The sequence below is a fragment of the Varanus komodoensis genome, unplaced genomic scaffold (genome assembly GCF_004798865.1).
Source record: "Varanus komodoensis strain SLA01 unplaced genomic scaffold, ASM479886v1 scaffold15, whole genome shotgun sequence".
Classification (NCBI taxonomy): Eukaryota; Metazoa; Chordata; class Lepidosauria; order Squamata; family Varanidae; genus Varanus; species Varanus komodoensis.
The window spans coordinates 9,978,410-9,995,694 of NW_025335440.1; the positions used below are offsets into that span (position 1 = coordinate 9,978,410).

Below are 17,285 nucleotides of genomic sequence, written 5' to 3' on the forward strand. Positions count from 1 at the left end.
GACCTCTCTGGGGAGCGCATTCCATAGGTGGGGCGCCACCGCAGAGAAGGCCCTCCTCCGGGTACTCACCCTCCTAATATCATTCCCGGAGGGTTCCCGGAGGAGGGCATTCATTACTGATCTCAAGGGGGGGGGAGGGCAAATGCATATAGGTATATAAAGCCATGAGTGAAAAATGCATATTCTACAAAGTGCACAGAAGAATACTTTATCACAGGGGAAGTTGCCTGCAAAGGTGCCTATGATTTGAAAAATGCACGTATTTGGGGGAACCTGCATAAAACATGCACAAATGCTCATGCAAAGTTTTAAAAAATTGGAAACTGGTGCAGGAATGAGATGGAATGTCCTTAATGTAGGAAAAATGAGACACAGCGGGGAAGGGTGGGTTCATAAATACCTCCCTCTGACCGATGCGGTTCTCTTGACAATAAAAGCTACTTATGCGTAAATGTCACATGCATGTGCTCTCCTGATTGAGGAAGACACCACTCAGTTTAAAAAAGGCCGTTTTAAGGAACCGAGACTAGGCCAGGTGCAAACAACCAAGGTGTGCTAATCATAATTTACTCTGCTGTACTAAGAGGGAGAAAAGTGTTCATGTTGCTGATTGCCAGCATCTGGCAGGGGTGCCACGAAGAGCTATAGCGCAATGCATGCGATTCTCATAGGATTACCGGTGGAGAGCCTGCTCGCAGTTTTCCAGAGCCAGGTGTTGCTTCCTGTTTTCCAATCCTTTTTTTTTTAAATAAAAAGGGGCCTCTTATTTGCTGAGGGTACAGATTAGAGGCACAATCCATCCAGAAGTTGACCTGCACGTACCAAATGCTGAGCTAAAAGAGCAGATGGTAAACCAAACAGCTCCCATTTATTTCAATGAAACTTGGGCAGGCGGACTTCCCAGAAGAGTTGTGTCTTGTGGGACTAACTTCTGCTAACATCCTCGTGTGTTTGACAGCTAGTGTGAGTGTTACTTCTTGGGCCAAATGGAATGGGCCAGTCCTCTCTTGACCAGTAGCTCTCCTCTTGAGTATTGTGCATGTCTCAGGATGAATGTCAAGAGCTCTGCTTTGAACTGCTGTTTGCCAGCGTGATTGCATTATAGGTCATGGAACCATATCCGAGTACTAGCATTTGTACAGGCAAGGCCTAGTCAATTTATCATCCACCAAGCTGTTGAACCCGGCTCAGCAGTCTTGTATGGAGGCCTGCCAGGGATTCGGTAAACCTCCCGAAGTTGATATGATGTTAATTGCATGGCTGCAATTAATATGCACCTGGTTTGTTATGTAAATAGCAACCCTGGTAGAGTTTGAGGAGTCTCAGAACTGCAGGAGTTGGGAGGGGATGCTTTCCTTGTGTTCTCCCTCAGGCAGACCTGACAGTAAAACAAAGATCCACACCAGAGCTGCATTTCAAGGAAAGACTCCCTTGGCACCAAGAGTGCAAGAGTGGATCGGATAGACCTGGAGTGCAGTGCTATGCATATTGAAATAGAGGAAGTCCTAAAGCTCTCCGCTTTCTGGCTAGGAAATGCCGGGGCTTGCTGTCTAGACCTGTATAGGATTATGCCCTTTATTCATGTATGTTTTTGTTTATTATATTTATTCCAACCTGAGAACAGACGTTAACACCAAGAAACAACAAATTGTGCAAAGATATTTATTATTTGCATTTGTATACCACCCTAGTAGCCCATATACTAATATTTATATTCTATAAATAACAAAATTATTTTGTTACAAAATAATTACAAACAAAATTAACACATACCATGCCTGGGACAAGTGTTCACCTGGTTCCAGAAAACAGTGTAGGTGCCAGGTGAGCTTGCTTAAGGATGGCAACGCACGAATGGTGCCACAACTGGGAAGGCTTCCTCTCTCAGTGAGGGATTTTCATACCAGCACTTGGGATTTGGCTCAGAAATGGGCTGGACTGGAAACCAGTGCAGAGCAGCTGGCAAAGAACTGGCCAGTTAGGAGCCAGGCAGATCCATTTTAAAGGAACTGATGTTAATCAGCGGCTGGGACATGCTGGGAGTCGGCATCCAACACCCCTGGAGGCCACCAGCGTGGGGAAGGCTCTGTTGCGGAAACGATACTTTAATCAGCAATAACGATCAGTCCATGTTCTCTTTAGCAATCGGCAGATGGTATTACTAGGGACCTTTCTCACTAAACGAGACAGATCGTTGCACGTGAGGATTCTGGACCCACGAGATCGAATGAGCTGGTCAGCTATGCATCATGGTCCACAGGGCACCCCCTCCTCATTTGTAGTCCCAGCTTTTTTGCCTTCCCAGGGGACCACTGTCCCTGGATGATGGGTTATGTTCAATTGCAGATGCCTGGCCATAGGTTTAAAATCACATGTTGTAAATTCTGGGGGGGGGGGTGAGTATCAAAAGGAAATGTTCTGATGCCTGAGAAGATTAAATATGGGGGGGGGACCACTGAAGGGATTATCTTTCTATTTAAAACTGTAATAACTGGATGAAGAGAACGCACTTTCAAAATTGACCTTAAAAATTAGCATTGTTGGGGGCATGGCTCCCAGAAATCTAGTCCAGGCAAGCCACCATTTTGGACAAGGATTTTAAAAGGGTAAAAAATCTGCTTACTGGGCCCTTGCACTGACTTTTTGATTTCTACTCGCTTTTGTAAGGATGCGATGGTCCTTTAATCCCCAGCTGATTAAAAAGCTGCCTGGCCTGCAGGATACAGGGCTGCGATTATTCTGTGCAGCCTTCGATAAGAGATCTGACATATTAATATGAAGATGAAAGCAATACTGCGATTGACACACCGCCTGCCTCCTGGTGGTATCCGGCAGGTCCCGTTGCTGGGACGGGGAAGGCGGGTATGATGCCCAACATGTCTCTTCTGACACCCGGACCCAACCAGGAAGGAAGCAAAATAATTATTGTAAAGTCGTACATGCATATTTATTCTGTGGCTCTCCCCTTCCTCCAAAAGAGCTCAGGGCAGTGGGCATGGTTTTCGCCACACCTTCCACTTCACAACAACCCTGCGGGGTGGGGAGAAGCAAAACCAGGAGGAGAGGAGTGGATATGAAGTAGGGTAGCCACGTGTCCCCATCTAAAGAGGGCTGCATGCTGGTAGTTGTAGGCCTTTTTTCTGTCTAAACATGCCCAGGATTGTCCCTTTATCTGTGTTACTTTGCTCCTTCACTGCCGGAGGCTATTCAGAAAGGGAATGTTGCCTTGAATACTTTTTAATAAAAATGGGATTAATAAATTTTGAAATAACACATGGACGCCAATATCACCCACCAGACCTGCCAAAATCTGAGCCCTTTCTTTCTGCTTTTGGGAGATGGCTAGGAGGCACGTTTCCCATGGGCCCTTGCTCCACCTCCATGGCTTGATACCCCGTGCAGATCTGTCCAGGCTTTAGGTGCTGCTGGTCCCCTTGTGCTTGGGGAGGAATCCTGAGCCCACAGTCCCCCAAGGAAGGAAAAGGAGTGCTGTAATCCAGGAACAACGAAAGCCAAGTGACCGAGTCGAGCCAGCATTTCGCAGACTGCAGAAGGAGTTCCGGTTTGGACATGGCTTGAGAAACAGTATCCAAATGGATTTCTAATTGATGGACTTTCTGGCTGTCTGCTCCTGCTTGGCTTAAATGAAATCATTATAAAGCTGATCTTCCAGCCTTTTATGCTGGGAGCCTCCATGGAATCGTTCCCTGAGGGCCAAGGCTTCCAAGCTTTCTGCCTTGGCAGGAGCTTTTCCGCGCCTGTTTGTCTGCTGAGAAACGCACGCATCTTGGCTGTGCCATCTTTTCCATGTAATCTGTCTCAGAACCTGGGCAATGATCTGTGTCCCCCACAAAAGTCTTGGACTACAGCTCCCAGCATTCCTGATCGTTGGCCACACTGGCTGGATCTGATAGGAGCTGAAGGCTAAAATAGCTGGAGGGCTCCAGGTTGGGGAAGGCTGGCCTGGGGTGTGCCGTGTAACTGGTGCCCCCTCGCTGCCACTCCCTGTGAATGGCAGATGCTTGCTTAAACGTACCCTGTGCTTTCCCTGCAGAGGAGAACATGGTTTTTGTGGGCCTTTGGGAAAGCGCTAAATATTCGTTCATTCATTCATTTATTGTACTTGTATGCCACCAATTATCCCAAAAGGGATCTCTGGGCAGCTTATAACAGTAATCAGAACACAGTTCTTAAAAGCAGTTAAAAACATCATTTAAAAACATAATAAAACAACATCATACCAGCCATTTAAAATAAATATAGCGAGTTAAAAGACAACTAAATGCACCATTAATAGAAGCAGAAGCACAGGAAATTCATACAAGTTTTGGTGTTGCATTGCAGTGACTTTGTTGCTACCCCAGCAGGCTGCATTTGTGGAACCCCTCATGGTACTAGCTAAATGCCCCCCCTTCCATCTTCTCTGCTGCTCTGGTCTCTCTTCCTCTTTCTTGTCTTTTCTTCCATTGACTTGCTGGATGTGGACAGCCAGGGAGCAATCAGCCACAGCATCTCCTCCTCCTCCTCCTCCTCCTCCTCCTCTTCCACACCACCGTTGAATAGTTAGGTTGGGATGGGGAAGAAGAGGCGCAAACCCAGAGTGTCCTTGGCAATGGGGCCCCTGCTGGGGGTGTGGGCCCCTGGCAAGTTCCCAGCCATGCCCACCTTCTTCCTGGCTTAATGCTGGAGCCGTACTTTGCCTGGCGAAGGTTCTGCTTTCATTCTGGAACATCTACAGCCCAAACAGAACTCAGGCAGCAGGTGACGGGAGAGATTATTGCTCATCTGTTGCTAGGCTTTGGAGGGCTCCTGGTCAGAGCAAGCGATGCTGGGGTGGATGAATAAATTACCTGCAGCTGCTTCATGCATCCAGTTTGGTGGTAGGCGAGCCTGCATTCAGGGCAGGTTGTGGTTAGTGATCGTCTCACCAAAAAGCACCCCCACCCTGCAGCTCACCCCCCCCCATATACTTCCAGGCAACTCCTGGGAGCCGATTTGCATGACAGATCCTTTTTTTAAAACACTTTGTATTGCAAAAAATATTTTTTAAATATGCACACTATATTGGCAAGCATCGATTACAAACAGAGATCCATCTCACTCGAATTTGAGGAAGTTTTACTTTCTTTTGGCTCTGATTCTCAAAGTCTTCTATTTATTCCCAAGTGCTTGAGGGCTGGGACTTTAATTCTTCATTAATGTGAAAATATAAATTATAGTTGGTGCATGCCAGACTTCCAAGGATCAAAGACAAATGTCCTAGTGATATTAATGGAGCTGAATCACATTAATTAGGGAACAGAATGTGTCTAAATAGGAAGAAATTAAGAAATCAGAATGGAAGGATACTTTTTGCTTTGTCTGGGCATGTGGGAAAAAAATGCTTGGCTTACTGAAATAATTTACATTTCCATTGGAGTTTCCTTCAGATGTTTGGCCTGAGCTGGCCTCTTGAAATTCTCTCCAAATTTCACTATAGATGAAATTCAATGGGAACACTACCTTTGCCATGCAATCACAATTAGAGAGCCAGTGTGGCGTAGTGGTTAAGAGCATGGGACTGGGACTCAGAGGATCTGGGTTCTAGTCCCCGCTCGGCCATGGGGCCCACTGGGTGACTTTGGGCCAGTCACAGACTCTCAGCCCAACCTACCTCACAGGGTTGTGGTTGTGGGGATAAGATGGAGGAGGAGAATGATGTAAGCTGCCTTGAACCCTTTGTAGAAAAAGGGTAGGCTATAAATAAAAAAAAAATATTAGGAAATATTTTGGGCAGATGCCTTGGAGATTCGGTCTCCACTGGACTGTACCTGCAGCATGGATGCATTTGACGCTCCTGTTCCATCAGATTTCGGCCTGAAAGGATGTCTATCTTTCTCTCCTTAGGACTGAAGACTATCGTAGGCGCCCTCATCCAGTCCGTTAAGAAACTCGCGGATGTGATGATCCTAACCGTGTTTTGCTTGAGTGTTTTTGCCCTCATAGGGCTGCAACTCTTTATGGGGAACCTGCGGCACAAGTGCATCCTCAACTTCGAGGAATATAACTCCACCAACGGCACGTTTGCGTCGGACCAGAAGACCTGGCAATCCTTCGATGATTTTCTGAATGATCCAGGTAAACGGACCCCTTTCCTGCTCTTTGCTGGCCCAGCCACCTGAAGTGCCGTAACTTGTGGGTTTATAGTGAGATGCACAACAAATCTGTCTGGCCTGCAAGACAAATCTGGCTTGCCCGGGAGCTCGGGCTGGGCCTCCAGGATTCAAAAATGGCCACGCTCCTTCCCTTGCTCTGCTTCTCCTTGCACTGGCTAACAATCATTCGATGGTTTCCCAGCTTTTGTGTAGCTTTTTTCCCATCTTGAAAGGGAGAAATGCCACTTTGGTATTGGCAACTGGAGTTTAAAGCTAAAATGCCCTGGTATGGATGGGTACATGTTGGTCAGCCATGCCTGTCTCTAGAATCCAGCCCCCCAGAATTTCCCAAAAATGGAATTAAGCCCTGAGAATAAAAGAGGATCTGCACCCCAGTACATGGAGATTTTAAAATTCACAGTTCAACAACCCAAAGAGGCCCAGGGTCTGTGCCTAGAGAACTTGAGACTTGCACATTAAAATATAAAAGTCTGACTGGCACCTTCAGCAACTATTTGCTTGCTTCTCAGTTGCCGTGCCAAAATGTTGGGGTGCCACATCCTCTGTAGTCCTCCGAGGTATTAAGAGAACGGCAGCTTAGCAAGGACAGAAAAGGGTCAGCAGGATTGTATCTGATCCTCCAAGGGGACAATCCTATGCAGTGCTTTTTTTTGTAAGAAAACAGGTGCCGGAACTCATGAAATTATTTACCTTTCGCACATAGTCAATCACTGTACGCACACCCACACACATCAGTTGTGTAACGAAACATAACGGTCGCCGCCCACAGTAAGCACTCAGCGCGCAACCACACGACCAATCACAAGCCGAGCAGCATCATCACAACCAGCGCGGACAAAGTACGGATGCATCGGATTCGACACACCAGCAGCCCGCATGCACCGTTGTAATGATTTTGCTGCTGACCTGCTACGCTCAACAGGGCGATTCAAATCCACATGGACCAAACATCAAATTTTCAAAAGTTATTTTTAAAACTTGGAAAATCTGTCGAAAAAAGGTGCCGGAACTTGACAAAAAAAGCACTGATCCTATGTATGTTTATGTTTAGACAGAAAAAACATAGAAACAGAGCGAGTCAGAAGGGATCTCCCGGGCCATCTAGTCTGACCTCCGGCACCATGGCTCCAAGTCTCATCATCACTAGCCCAAATGGAATGATGGTTGGGGATTATGGGCATTGTTGTCTAACACAACTGAAGGCTGTTCGGTTGGGAAGCGATGTTTTACTGAGTTTAAATGGTGTTGAGTTTCTGGGAGGCTTACAATAAAAACAGTAAGAAGAACAATTAAAAAGAATAAAAGGAACAATTAAATGGCAATTAAAAGAATAAAAACTGTTAAAACAGCGCAGATCCGGCAATTAAGTGAAAAAGTCACAAGGCACACAGCAATAATGTTTAAGCAATGTTAAAACCAGTTCAGCCACTAAAGCACCTGTTCCATGGGAAAGTCTTTACCTGTGCCGGAAGGAAAGCAGCAACGCCACCAGGCACCCCTCGGGGGGCATATTCTATAAGTGGGGTGCTGCTACAGACTAAAGCATGAGACCACATCCTCCCCTCTGGGCACCTTTTTGCTACAAAACCCATCCTCCTCAGCCAGTTCACTGCATCAGTGCAGGCCTAGATTCAGGCAGCACAGCATCAGTTGAATGGCGCCTGCAAAGATCCCCTCTCGTCTCTGCCCTGTTTCTTCGGTGTATACATTTAGTGGGATCGCCACAAGCACCCGGCACCCAGCTGCTCGTCAGGCCCAAATTCTGCAGCGGCACCTTTCCAGGCACACCTGGAGAAAAGTGCGTGATGCATTTCTGCCAGTTGTGTCACTGTCAATGATGCAGAAGCTGGACTGCGTGGTCTCTGCCGGCCAGCTGTCTTCGTTTCGGAGGCTGCACACTGGTTCTTTGAAAAGATTGGAGACTCGTGTGGAGGAGGACGCCTTCCCCAAAGGAGCACTTAGTTGTGGCATACTACAACTCCCATCAGGCTCACTGCCCCTGAGGCCAGTGGCCATGTAGCCTGGGGAGAGCGGGAGCTGAAGCCAGACGCATTCAGAGAGTGGGGTTGGAGAAGGCTGTCAGAATCCTCGGGGCCGAGCGGCAGTGGTGTGGCTTGGCCATGTAGGGAGCTCTGGAAGGCCGCGTGTCGCCCTGGGCCTGAGGTTCGGCACCCTGCGCAGAGGGTGAGTGAGCGCGGTAGCCAGCAAAGCAGGACGAGGCGTCACAGATTCGGCTCAAGAGTTCAGGTGATAGGAGCACGCTTCTGTTTGCACCTCTGAAATAGGAGGAGAGGAGAAAGAAAGCCAGGAAAGCGAATGGGCACAGAGCCACTCTGCACATGGCCAGAGGAACTGCACTCTGCCATGGAAGCAGAGCTTGGGCTACAGGCTGCTTATTCCCGATTTCCCCTGAAATGTTTGTGCCTTCTCATTGCAAGATTGTGGACTTCTGTGCCTGAAAGACTGCCAGCGCCAGATATGAGTGGCACCACTGGGAAATCAATCATTTTGTAAGCATTATGCAGAGATGAATGGCTTAACATTGTTTGAGGACTATTGATCACGCTACATAATAAGATTCCCCATTTCAATTGCTCGAAGATTGATGCTGCGAACGCAGATAAAGTGAGGATTAGGGGCACTGCATTCGATCAAACGAGGACTGGATTAAGTAAAAGACTGTCATTGTTCATTAGGAAGGGGCTTCTCCACTGGGATTTCAAGGCAACGGGAAAAGGTGGCCACGCACCCTGGAGAGGACTGCAACCCCAGAAAAGGGAATGGATTAGGATGGACATGCTATGGGGCTGATTCAGCTGGTGGTGGAGCCAGAATATAAGGAGCGTGACCCAAGGAGACACGGGGGACCATTGAGGGATTGGGTCCAGATTTCTGCTGGATCAGGATGGATAGGAATGGGCTTCCTCACCCTCTCTTTCCCAGGGCAGCCCCTCTAGACCCCCAAAATGCTACACAGAGAATCAGGAAACTTTGCTGAATGGGGCAAACGGTGTGTGTGTGTGTGTGTGTGTGTGTGTGTGTGTGTGTGTGAGAGAGAGAGAGAGAGAGAGAGAGAGAGAGAGAGAGAGAGAGAGAGAGAGAGAGAGAGAGGATTCCCCCAAACAAGTGGAGGAACCTTCTGTGAGTGGAGAAGGAACATCCCAAATCTAACCCTGGGAATTAAAGGGACAAGAGAGAAACTAGGGACATCCAATCAGGTTGATTGTGCCTATCCCAAATGAGGGGATTAGAAGGAAGCATTTATTTATTTATTTATTTATTTATTTATTTATTTATTTATTTATTTATTTTATATGCTGCTCACTCGTTCAACAGGGTCTCTAGCCAGCCTCCTCAGTGGTTCCTTCTTCAGGGGGTCCACTCTGAACCAGGAATCCATCTTTAGGACCAGAGCACCCGAGTGGTGTTGGTTGCTCCTTATGAGCTGAGGGGGAATGAAATCACTCCAGTTCCTGAACGAGAAGCTTCCGCATCGCTTCAGCCTTACTTGATGCGGTGCAGCTGGTGAACAAGACGGTTGGCCACCGGGGAGGGTGCCTGCCGCACCGACCCGCCACGTCCCTCCTCCGCATCCTGCAGCGACTCTTGACGGGGAAGGTTCCTGGTGGTGCAGCTGGATGCTTGCGAGCGTGGTAGTGGCTGGTGGGTGGGTGTTTTCTGCAGGTTCTGTCAGGTTTTGGAGGGAATGCAATTTATCAGAGGTTTGGTCCACCCTGCCTGATAAATGGGGTGTTTTAGAGAGTATAAGGAGTGGGTTGGAAAGGTGGAACTTGTTTTAGAACATGGATATTGACCCTCTTTCAGCCAGTGGTCTGACTCCAATATCAGAGATGCTCTCAGGGGCTGGAATCCAGTGGACCCAGGGGGGAAAGGGCCAAAAGGGCAGTGCCAAAATACAACCTGCCAAGTGCAGTAATTGAGCCTTAGGAAAGGTAATCCAATCTTTTACGATGCGAAAAATCTGCTAGACCACCAAATAATCAGGGGGGAAAGAGTTGTGGCAGGGAAGGGATTGTGCTCAGGGAAATGGGGCATGTCCAGCCATGGACACCTGCTGGTCTGAGGCTCAACAGCCTTCTGTTAAGGTATGTCAGAAGAATTCAAGTGATCATATCATGTTATCAGCATTATGCTTCCAGTATATTATTCCCTGAACTGAATTTTGACCAGAGACATCCTTACAGGCAACCTGCAATGGATGAATTTTATATATTTATAATTACCTTTGGCAAGCAAAGGAGACTAGTGCAATTCTGTGCTGATCAGGAGAGAACAGAAAACAGAAATGCACCTTGACACATATCGGGGCAGCGTTCATGTGTGGGTGGGCATTAAGGTTTCTAGGAAAGCAGCTTATGCACTGGGGCTGCCAGTGAAAAATATGTCTTGATGGAGATATTAAGGGTACACTTAGTAATAAAGTGCAGTTTAAGAGTTATGAGTCAGCTCCGATTTATGAGATAAATAGCAATAAGAAAATTCAGTCTGTTTGGGAAGAAAGGAAAAGGGACTCCATAGGCTGGCAGAAGCTGGCGTGTGCCATTGCTTTTTGGGAGGCTGGGTTTTTAAAAATACGGGCTGCCCCAAGGAGCTCAGGTTTGGAAGGCCTCATCCTGTGCTTGACCCATAAGCCACTGTCTGTTTTCTACAGCATGCCATGCAGAAACGATCTCCCACCTGCTATGTAAAACGTTGCTGTCTTAATAACAAAAAATAGAATGGAATCACGGACTTCATCTTTCTGGAGGACACATGCCGCTGGTGGTGGTGTCTTGGAGTACATGCCCTGTCGAAGTCAAAATTGTGGTCTGTTTAGCCTGGTGTTGCCCAAACCGATTGGCAGGCGGCTCTTCCGGGATTCAGGCGTGCTTTCAGTGAGCCATGCAAGAATCCCCAAAGGTTGGCCAAGGGTATTATTCTCTCCGTATTGCAACTTGGTGGTGGCAGTGATGGGGTTCAAGACGAGAGCGAGGGAGAGCAACTCTCCTCAGGTCATCTGGGGAGCTTGTCACTAATGGGAAGAAGATGGATGAGGGGCAAAAAGGACATGGCTTCGCTGCCGGGGGGGGGGGTTGGATTTTCTTTCCTCCCTGATGGCCTTGCAGCGCAGGGTAGTTGTTGGTGTCTCCCCCACCCCACCCCGCCTCACCCCACCCCACCCCACCCCACCCCAACTGCCCCGCCATCTCCAAGGCCACCTGTTCTTCCACCGCTTTTGTGTCCTTCCCGGCATCTTCTGTCTTGCACGAGGCAGTCAGAATGCGGTGACTAATGTGCCGCAGTGGTTTGAAAGGCCCAGCTTTGGAGCGGAATTATTCCTGTGCTCAGAAAGATGTGTCGGTGGATTTTGCACCTCTGCTTGAGAGGAGGTCAAGTTCTCTGCCTGAGGGAATGCATGTCTCTCCTTCTGCGGGAAGCTGTTCCTGATAATGCACCTGGAAGGGCAGGAGGCGTTCTCCGGGCCAGAACTGGGGAAGGCAGTCAAAGAGCATCTCCCTGAAATCCTGCAGTGATTGCTGGAAATGTCCCCGCATGCTCAAACACTCTCAGACACCACCCTCTCTTGCCCTCCTTTTAAGCACAGACGTTAGCCTGGGCTCTGTTGACCCTTTACAGTGCATAAAATACTGCCCAGCATGGCTGTTGCTTAAAGCCCAGTTTGAAGAGTGCCTCGCTAACAGGCGGGCCTTGAATCTCATAGTAAGAAAGTGGGGAAGAACTTGGGGTACCCGGAGTCTGTTTGCGGCCTGATTTTTGAAGCCGATACAATAAATACATTTGGCTTAAAGCAGCTTCCTCCAACCTGGTGTGATGGTCTACAAGTCCCATCATCCCCAGCCTCTGGGAAGGGGGATAACGCCACATTCCCAGTCATATAGAGGATTCTCCTCACCTTCCGCAGACGAATATGGCAGCATTCTGCACGACGGCAGTGGGTGGGTGGGTGCGGGGGGAGACTTTGTCCTCTTCGACAAGTTCCTCTGTACAAAATAGCACGGGGAACAACTGCAAACCGAAACGGCGCTGCCCTTCGGACCATCTGCCCCTCACGCTGCAGCAGAGGCGTTCAGAGACGCCAGAAGGGTGGTCCCTGCCTTTGTGTCACTCCAGGGAGATTTCTGGCTCAGTGGAACCGTTCCAGGCAGGGTGGGGGAACAGGATGGCTGGCATTGCCCTTTTATCTTTTATCTGTCCTGAGGCTGCCATGCGCCCGCGCACGGTGCATTCCTTCCTGCCGCGGTCATGCTGCTCTGCGTTACAGGCGCCTTGTCACATCCCAAGACAGCTAAGCTCCACTCAGCACCATCACACCCAGCGCCTCCCTGGAAGGGTGGGTGAGAAGAATGCTTCAGAATAAATACACGTACTCGCTCTTTGTCGATTATGAAACACAATGCAGCATCCTTGGAAAAGAGATTCACTCTGGGCAAGGGCTTTTTGTATTACTCTGGTCGGAGATGAAAGATTTTCGTCAGAGCATTGGGCTTAAAAGAGAGGCTTAGGATGCAAGAGTATCGTGGCTTTCACCTCTACTTTATGCCCCCACCTTCTTTCCCTTTCTATTTTTCTTTTGCTCTCACTGCGTGTTTCAGGGCCTTAGCAGTGGTGGCAGCTGAAACACTTTTAAGCATGAGGGCTCAACTTTATGCATGTTTAGAGAGAAAAAAAGGTTGAAAACTCCCAGAATTCCCCAGCCTTAACTAGGAAGATTGGTGTCTTCTTCCAAACCCTGTGGCCTACACATGTTTGATGGTGAAATTTGAAGGGTCCGCATTTTAGCTGTGCCAAAGAATCCATGGGATAGAGAGATTTTGGAGTTGCTACATCATTCCTCTACTGCTGTCAGATGTCCCTCCAGTTGCCTGGACTACAGCTCATCCTTCCTGACCGCTGGTCTTGCTGGCGAAGGCTGAGTGGTGCTGAAGTCCAAAATAACTGGAGGGTCCCAGGGTGAGGAAGTCTGTTCCAACTTCCAGGAAAAGCTGGTCACTTTGAAGACAGGCTCTGTATGCAGCCCATGCCTGGGCTGGGGTCCCTGAACGATACCTCTCCAGCTCTCTGGCTGCCTCAGCCAGGTGCATCCTGCACCTGCCACATTGCACCTGGGCAATACCTTGAGGGGAGGTATTCCCAAAGGAATCCAGGCACTGTTTGGGTTTTCCCTGGGGCTGTGCGTGCAGGCGCTTCTTAGCGAAAACCCAAGGAATCTGCACAGAACAGCTTGTCTGTTGCTTTTGCTACAAGAGCATGTACTTGAGAACCATAGTTTGGTGAGGGGGTGGGAATTCTCTTTTCGAGATCCTGAACACCCTCCCCCAAATGACATTTCCCAGGGGAGTGACTGTTAAAAATACTTGGACACACGGAACAGATATATGCTAAGCGAACCGGTGATCTCCTGTCTGAATCCACTCTTTCTAATCTGTCATCCCTATAATGAGAGGACTGGTGCCCATTGGCAGACAGATTTCACCCAAAACCCCTCTTTCGAAGTGCAAACTTTCAGGGCTCAGAGCAGCTGGAATGGTCCCCCCCCCCACCCCAGGAATGGGGCCAGTCAAAGGAGCTCGCTTCGTCCCGCAAGCATCTTTGGTGAAGGGAAAGAACTAGCCATTGACCAGAGTTGTTTTTCTGTTGCAGAGAACTATTATGTGAGAGAAGGTACCACGGACGCTCTGCTGTGCGGCAACAGCTCGGACGCTGGGTGAGTATGAGTCCGTTCAGGGAGAGATAAGGAAGACCCTGTGAAACTTGCCTTCATGCTCATGGGGTAAGAGAGAGCTCTGTACCCCCTGCATTGGCCCGGCTAGGGCCTCGCTGGAAGGGGGCTTTCGAAACAGGAAAACATGACTTCGGGTAGGAGGAAGAGCGAGCCTGAAATGAACGTGTTTGAGAACATTTCTTTTCTTTCTCAGAGGCTGTTGGCTCCTGGGTGGCAGAGAAATGTGATGATGGATTAAAATAGCACTGACATCAAATCACACCAGAAAATTTTATTTAATTGCACCCCTTCCCAGCCCACACAAATGTATGGTTAGATCCAAACAAACGCTGCGATCCTATGTATGCCAAGACAGAAAAAAGCCTTGTAATTCCCAGCATGCCCCAGCTCAGAAAAAACCCACCTGGGGCATGCTGGGAATTGTAGGCCTTTTTTTTTTTGGTCTCAGCATGCATAGGGATACACCCTAGGTTAGTTGAATGTACTTCCCGTTGCAACCAGTGGGACTCAGGCCTAGTCATAATGACTACAACTTGTCACACTGCTTTCACTGGAACTGTGCAACACGACACTGCATGTGTCTACTCTGAGTTGCTCCTCAGAGTTTGCATTGCAGTTCATTTCCTCCGGATCCAGCTCACAGCTGGGTGTTCAGCTCTGCTCTAGCTGCAGAAGGCTGGGAATCTTCCCTTCTGGGGGTCAGTAATCATAGACGCAGTGACAGTGAAACTTTCAAGCATGATAATACAATTTTCCAAACAGTGGGGGAGAAGGGACAATGTGTCTCCCTCATTCAAAGCCACATTCTTTCTGAAGCTTATTGCACATTCTTTCTCAATCCATTAATTTTCCTTTCTCCTCCTGGAAACTTGATAATGCATTTCATGTTGTGGATTAGTGCCTTTTAACAAAGGAGAGGGAAGGGAAACGGGAGGGAGGCTTCTGAAATGCAAGGGAGAAAATGATCCATGATTCATTCTAGTGTTCTCCCTTCAGAAATGGAAGAGCAGGGCAATGAGCTGGTGTTTTCAAAAATTGCCCGAAAATATTTAAAGGGCATCTGCTTTAGAGGGTTTGAATATTCTGTCCTGGAGATGGTCAGGAACATCGTTCAGCGGTTTGGGGACCCATGTGCCTGTTCAATGGATGCACTTGGGGCCGCGGGGGCCCTGTCCCATGTAGCGCTTCTGTCATCCCTTCCCACATCCAGTAGCGTCTCTCTCTGGAGCAACGAGGTTCTGGGGCCCGGCATGTCTGCATGCGGAAGTGCATGGGGGCATTGCGGTCCTGTAACAGTGCTTACAGGACGACAGGAAAAGTATTCTGTTGCAATTCCCCCCCACCCCCCCACCGCCACCCCCCACTCTGTTTTGCCTACTGCTGTCCCACTGACTGCAGGGAAGAAACTTCCAGAGACACCCCTGGGTGAGCTAGGAGTGGACGAGAGGACGGGGGAAAAGCAGGTCAACAGTGAACTTACTCATACCTTGTGGGGAACATATGAGGTGTGTCTTGGAATTCCCCCTCTGAGGGAGGTGTGGAAAACAGCAGCAAGAGGGGAGGGCCTTTTCAGTGGTGGTCCCCATCTGCGCAACACTCTCCTCGGGGGCACCAGCACTGCCATTCTTTCAGTACCAAGTGAAGAGGTTCTTCCACTTCCAGACATTTGGAGATGTATGATGTGCTTTTCATGCGTCCATTGCTTAGATTGTGATCTGTGTCGATGATGTAACTGTTGTAGTATATGTCTTGATCTTTTTTAATGGAAATGCATGTCTTCGTAATTTTGCTGTCATTCACCTTGGATCTTTTTAATGAAATCTGAGCAATGCATTCGATACAGAAATAAATGGCATCTTGCCCAAGTTATGGGTGGATTTAAAAGACACGAGGGGACATCCGAGCTGCAATATGGCTACTTGACCCATAAAGCGGTGCCATCCTCTGCATATTTAGGCAGACAAAAGCCCCCCTGCTTTGGGCATTTCAAGCCAGCTGTGCTGGCTGAGGAATGCTAGGAGTTGCCAGATCCTTTTTCTGACTCAACATGCTCAGGATTACACCCTGAGATGTATGCCCATCAAAAACAATGTGAGGACAGAGAAGGGAGCCTTCCCCGAAGAGCAGAAAGGTCCCCCAAATGGCCGGGGGACCCATGGCTTCTACAAGCAATGGCTCACGTCTGATCCGCACAGATCCTCACCTGAGCGCCTTTGGGTGGAGGTCACAGTCGTTAGCTCTTGTGTGCAGTACAACACCCATCAGACATAAACTAGACATTCTACGGAAGAGTCATGACTAGAGGCCCCAAATATCTGGCATTTTCTTTTTTTTTAAGCAGCTGCAGAGGCTCTGACGTGGAACTGGGTCATGACTCTAGTTTCGTTTCGTTTTTTTACATTGCATTGCATTTATATCCCACCTTTTCCCCTCTTGCGGGGAACCCAGAGTAGATTGCGTTGTCTTCATCTGCCCAATCTTATCTTCACAGCAACAACCCTGTGCGGTAGGTTGGGCTGAGAGTCTGTGACTGGCCCAAAGTCACCCAGTTGGCTCCATGGCTGAGCGGGGACTCGAACCCAGATAATCTGAGTCCCAGTCCCACGCTCTTAACCACTACGCCACACTGGCTCTCTTGGGAATGTAGCCCCAAGAAACACCTTTAAAAGCAAACACGCCCCCCCCCCCTTGAGGACACGCTGCAGCCCTGCTTTCGGCTGAACATTTTGCACCGCTGCGTTAGGATCCACTACCCGTGCTTGTTCCAGAATAAACAGTGGGCCCAGCAGCCACGTCCGTTCACTGCCACGCCCATGACGTAGCGTAACTCCAGAACTGAAATAGTGGCTCCCAGTGGGGATGTGCAAGCTGTCGTGCAAGCTTTGCACAGTGCCCCAGATCGCACGGGGGCATTGTGTGAATGTCCTGGCAGTTCCCGGAGGCACGTTGTGGGTCGGCCGCCTCGCACTCGGGAACCCCGTAGCACACACCAGCTTCTGTTAGTCTTTGAGGGGAAAACATACAAACCCTTGCATGTAAGTCTCTGTGTCATCTGTGCCTGTTGGGGTTTGATCTTCTTCTTTGTTTTAAAGGAACAGTTCTGGCCCTTATGTTGCCGTTGGTTTTGCTTGTCCATCTACTGCCAACTCCCCCCCCCCCCCCCCACCTTCAACAGTTGCAGTTAGAAATTCAACATGTGGAACTTTCCCATCACACTTGTGTGCTGATGTGCATTGCTTCACCTGTTGAATTTCTGCTTGCCTTGCCACCATCAAAGGCACAAGAATCATGCCAGGGCTGAGGACACAGGGCAATCAGAACAATGCAACCAGTTTCTAGCAGCACTGACAGACGTTTGCCTTCTGCCCCTGTTGAAATGGTCAAGG

The 17,285-nt window shown here is 48.8% G+C and overlaps 1 protein-coding gene across 6 annotated transcripts in view; it reads left to right on the forward strand.

The window, feature by feature from the left end:
* The window catches only part of LOC123020642 (sodium channel protein type 5 subunit alpha-like), a 270,015-nt gene that overhangs the window by 98,427 nt on the left and 154,303 nt on the right, over nt 1-17,285 (forward strand). For all 6 annotated transcript variants that reach the window (XM_044424589.1, XM_044424584.1, XM_044424586.1 and 3 more), the window contains exons 7-8: nt 5,887-6,117; nt 13,818-13,881. In XM_044424589.1, coding sequence (XP_044280524.1) covers nt 5,887-6,117; nt 13,818-13,881 — 295 coding nt within the window. The remainder of the gene's footprint in view (nt 1-5,886; nt 6,118-13,817; nt 13,882-17,285) is intronic.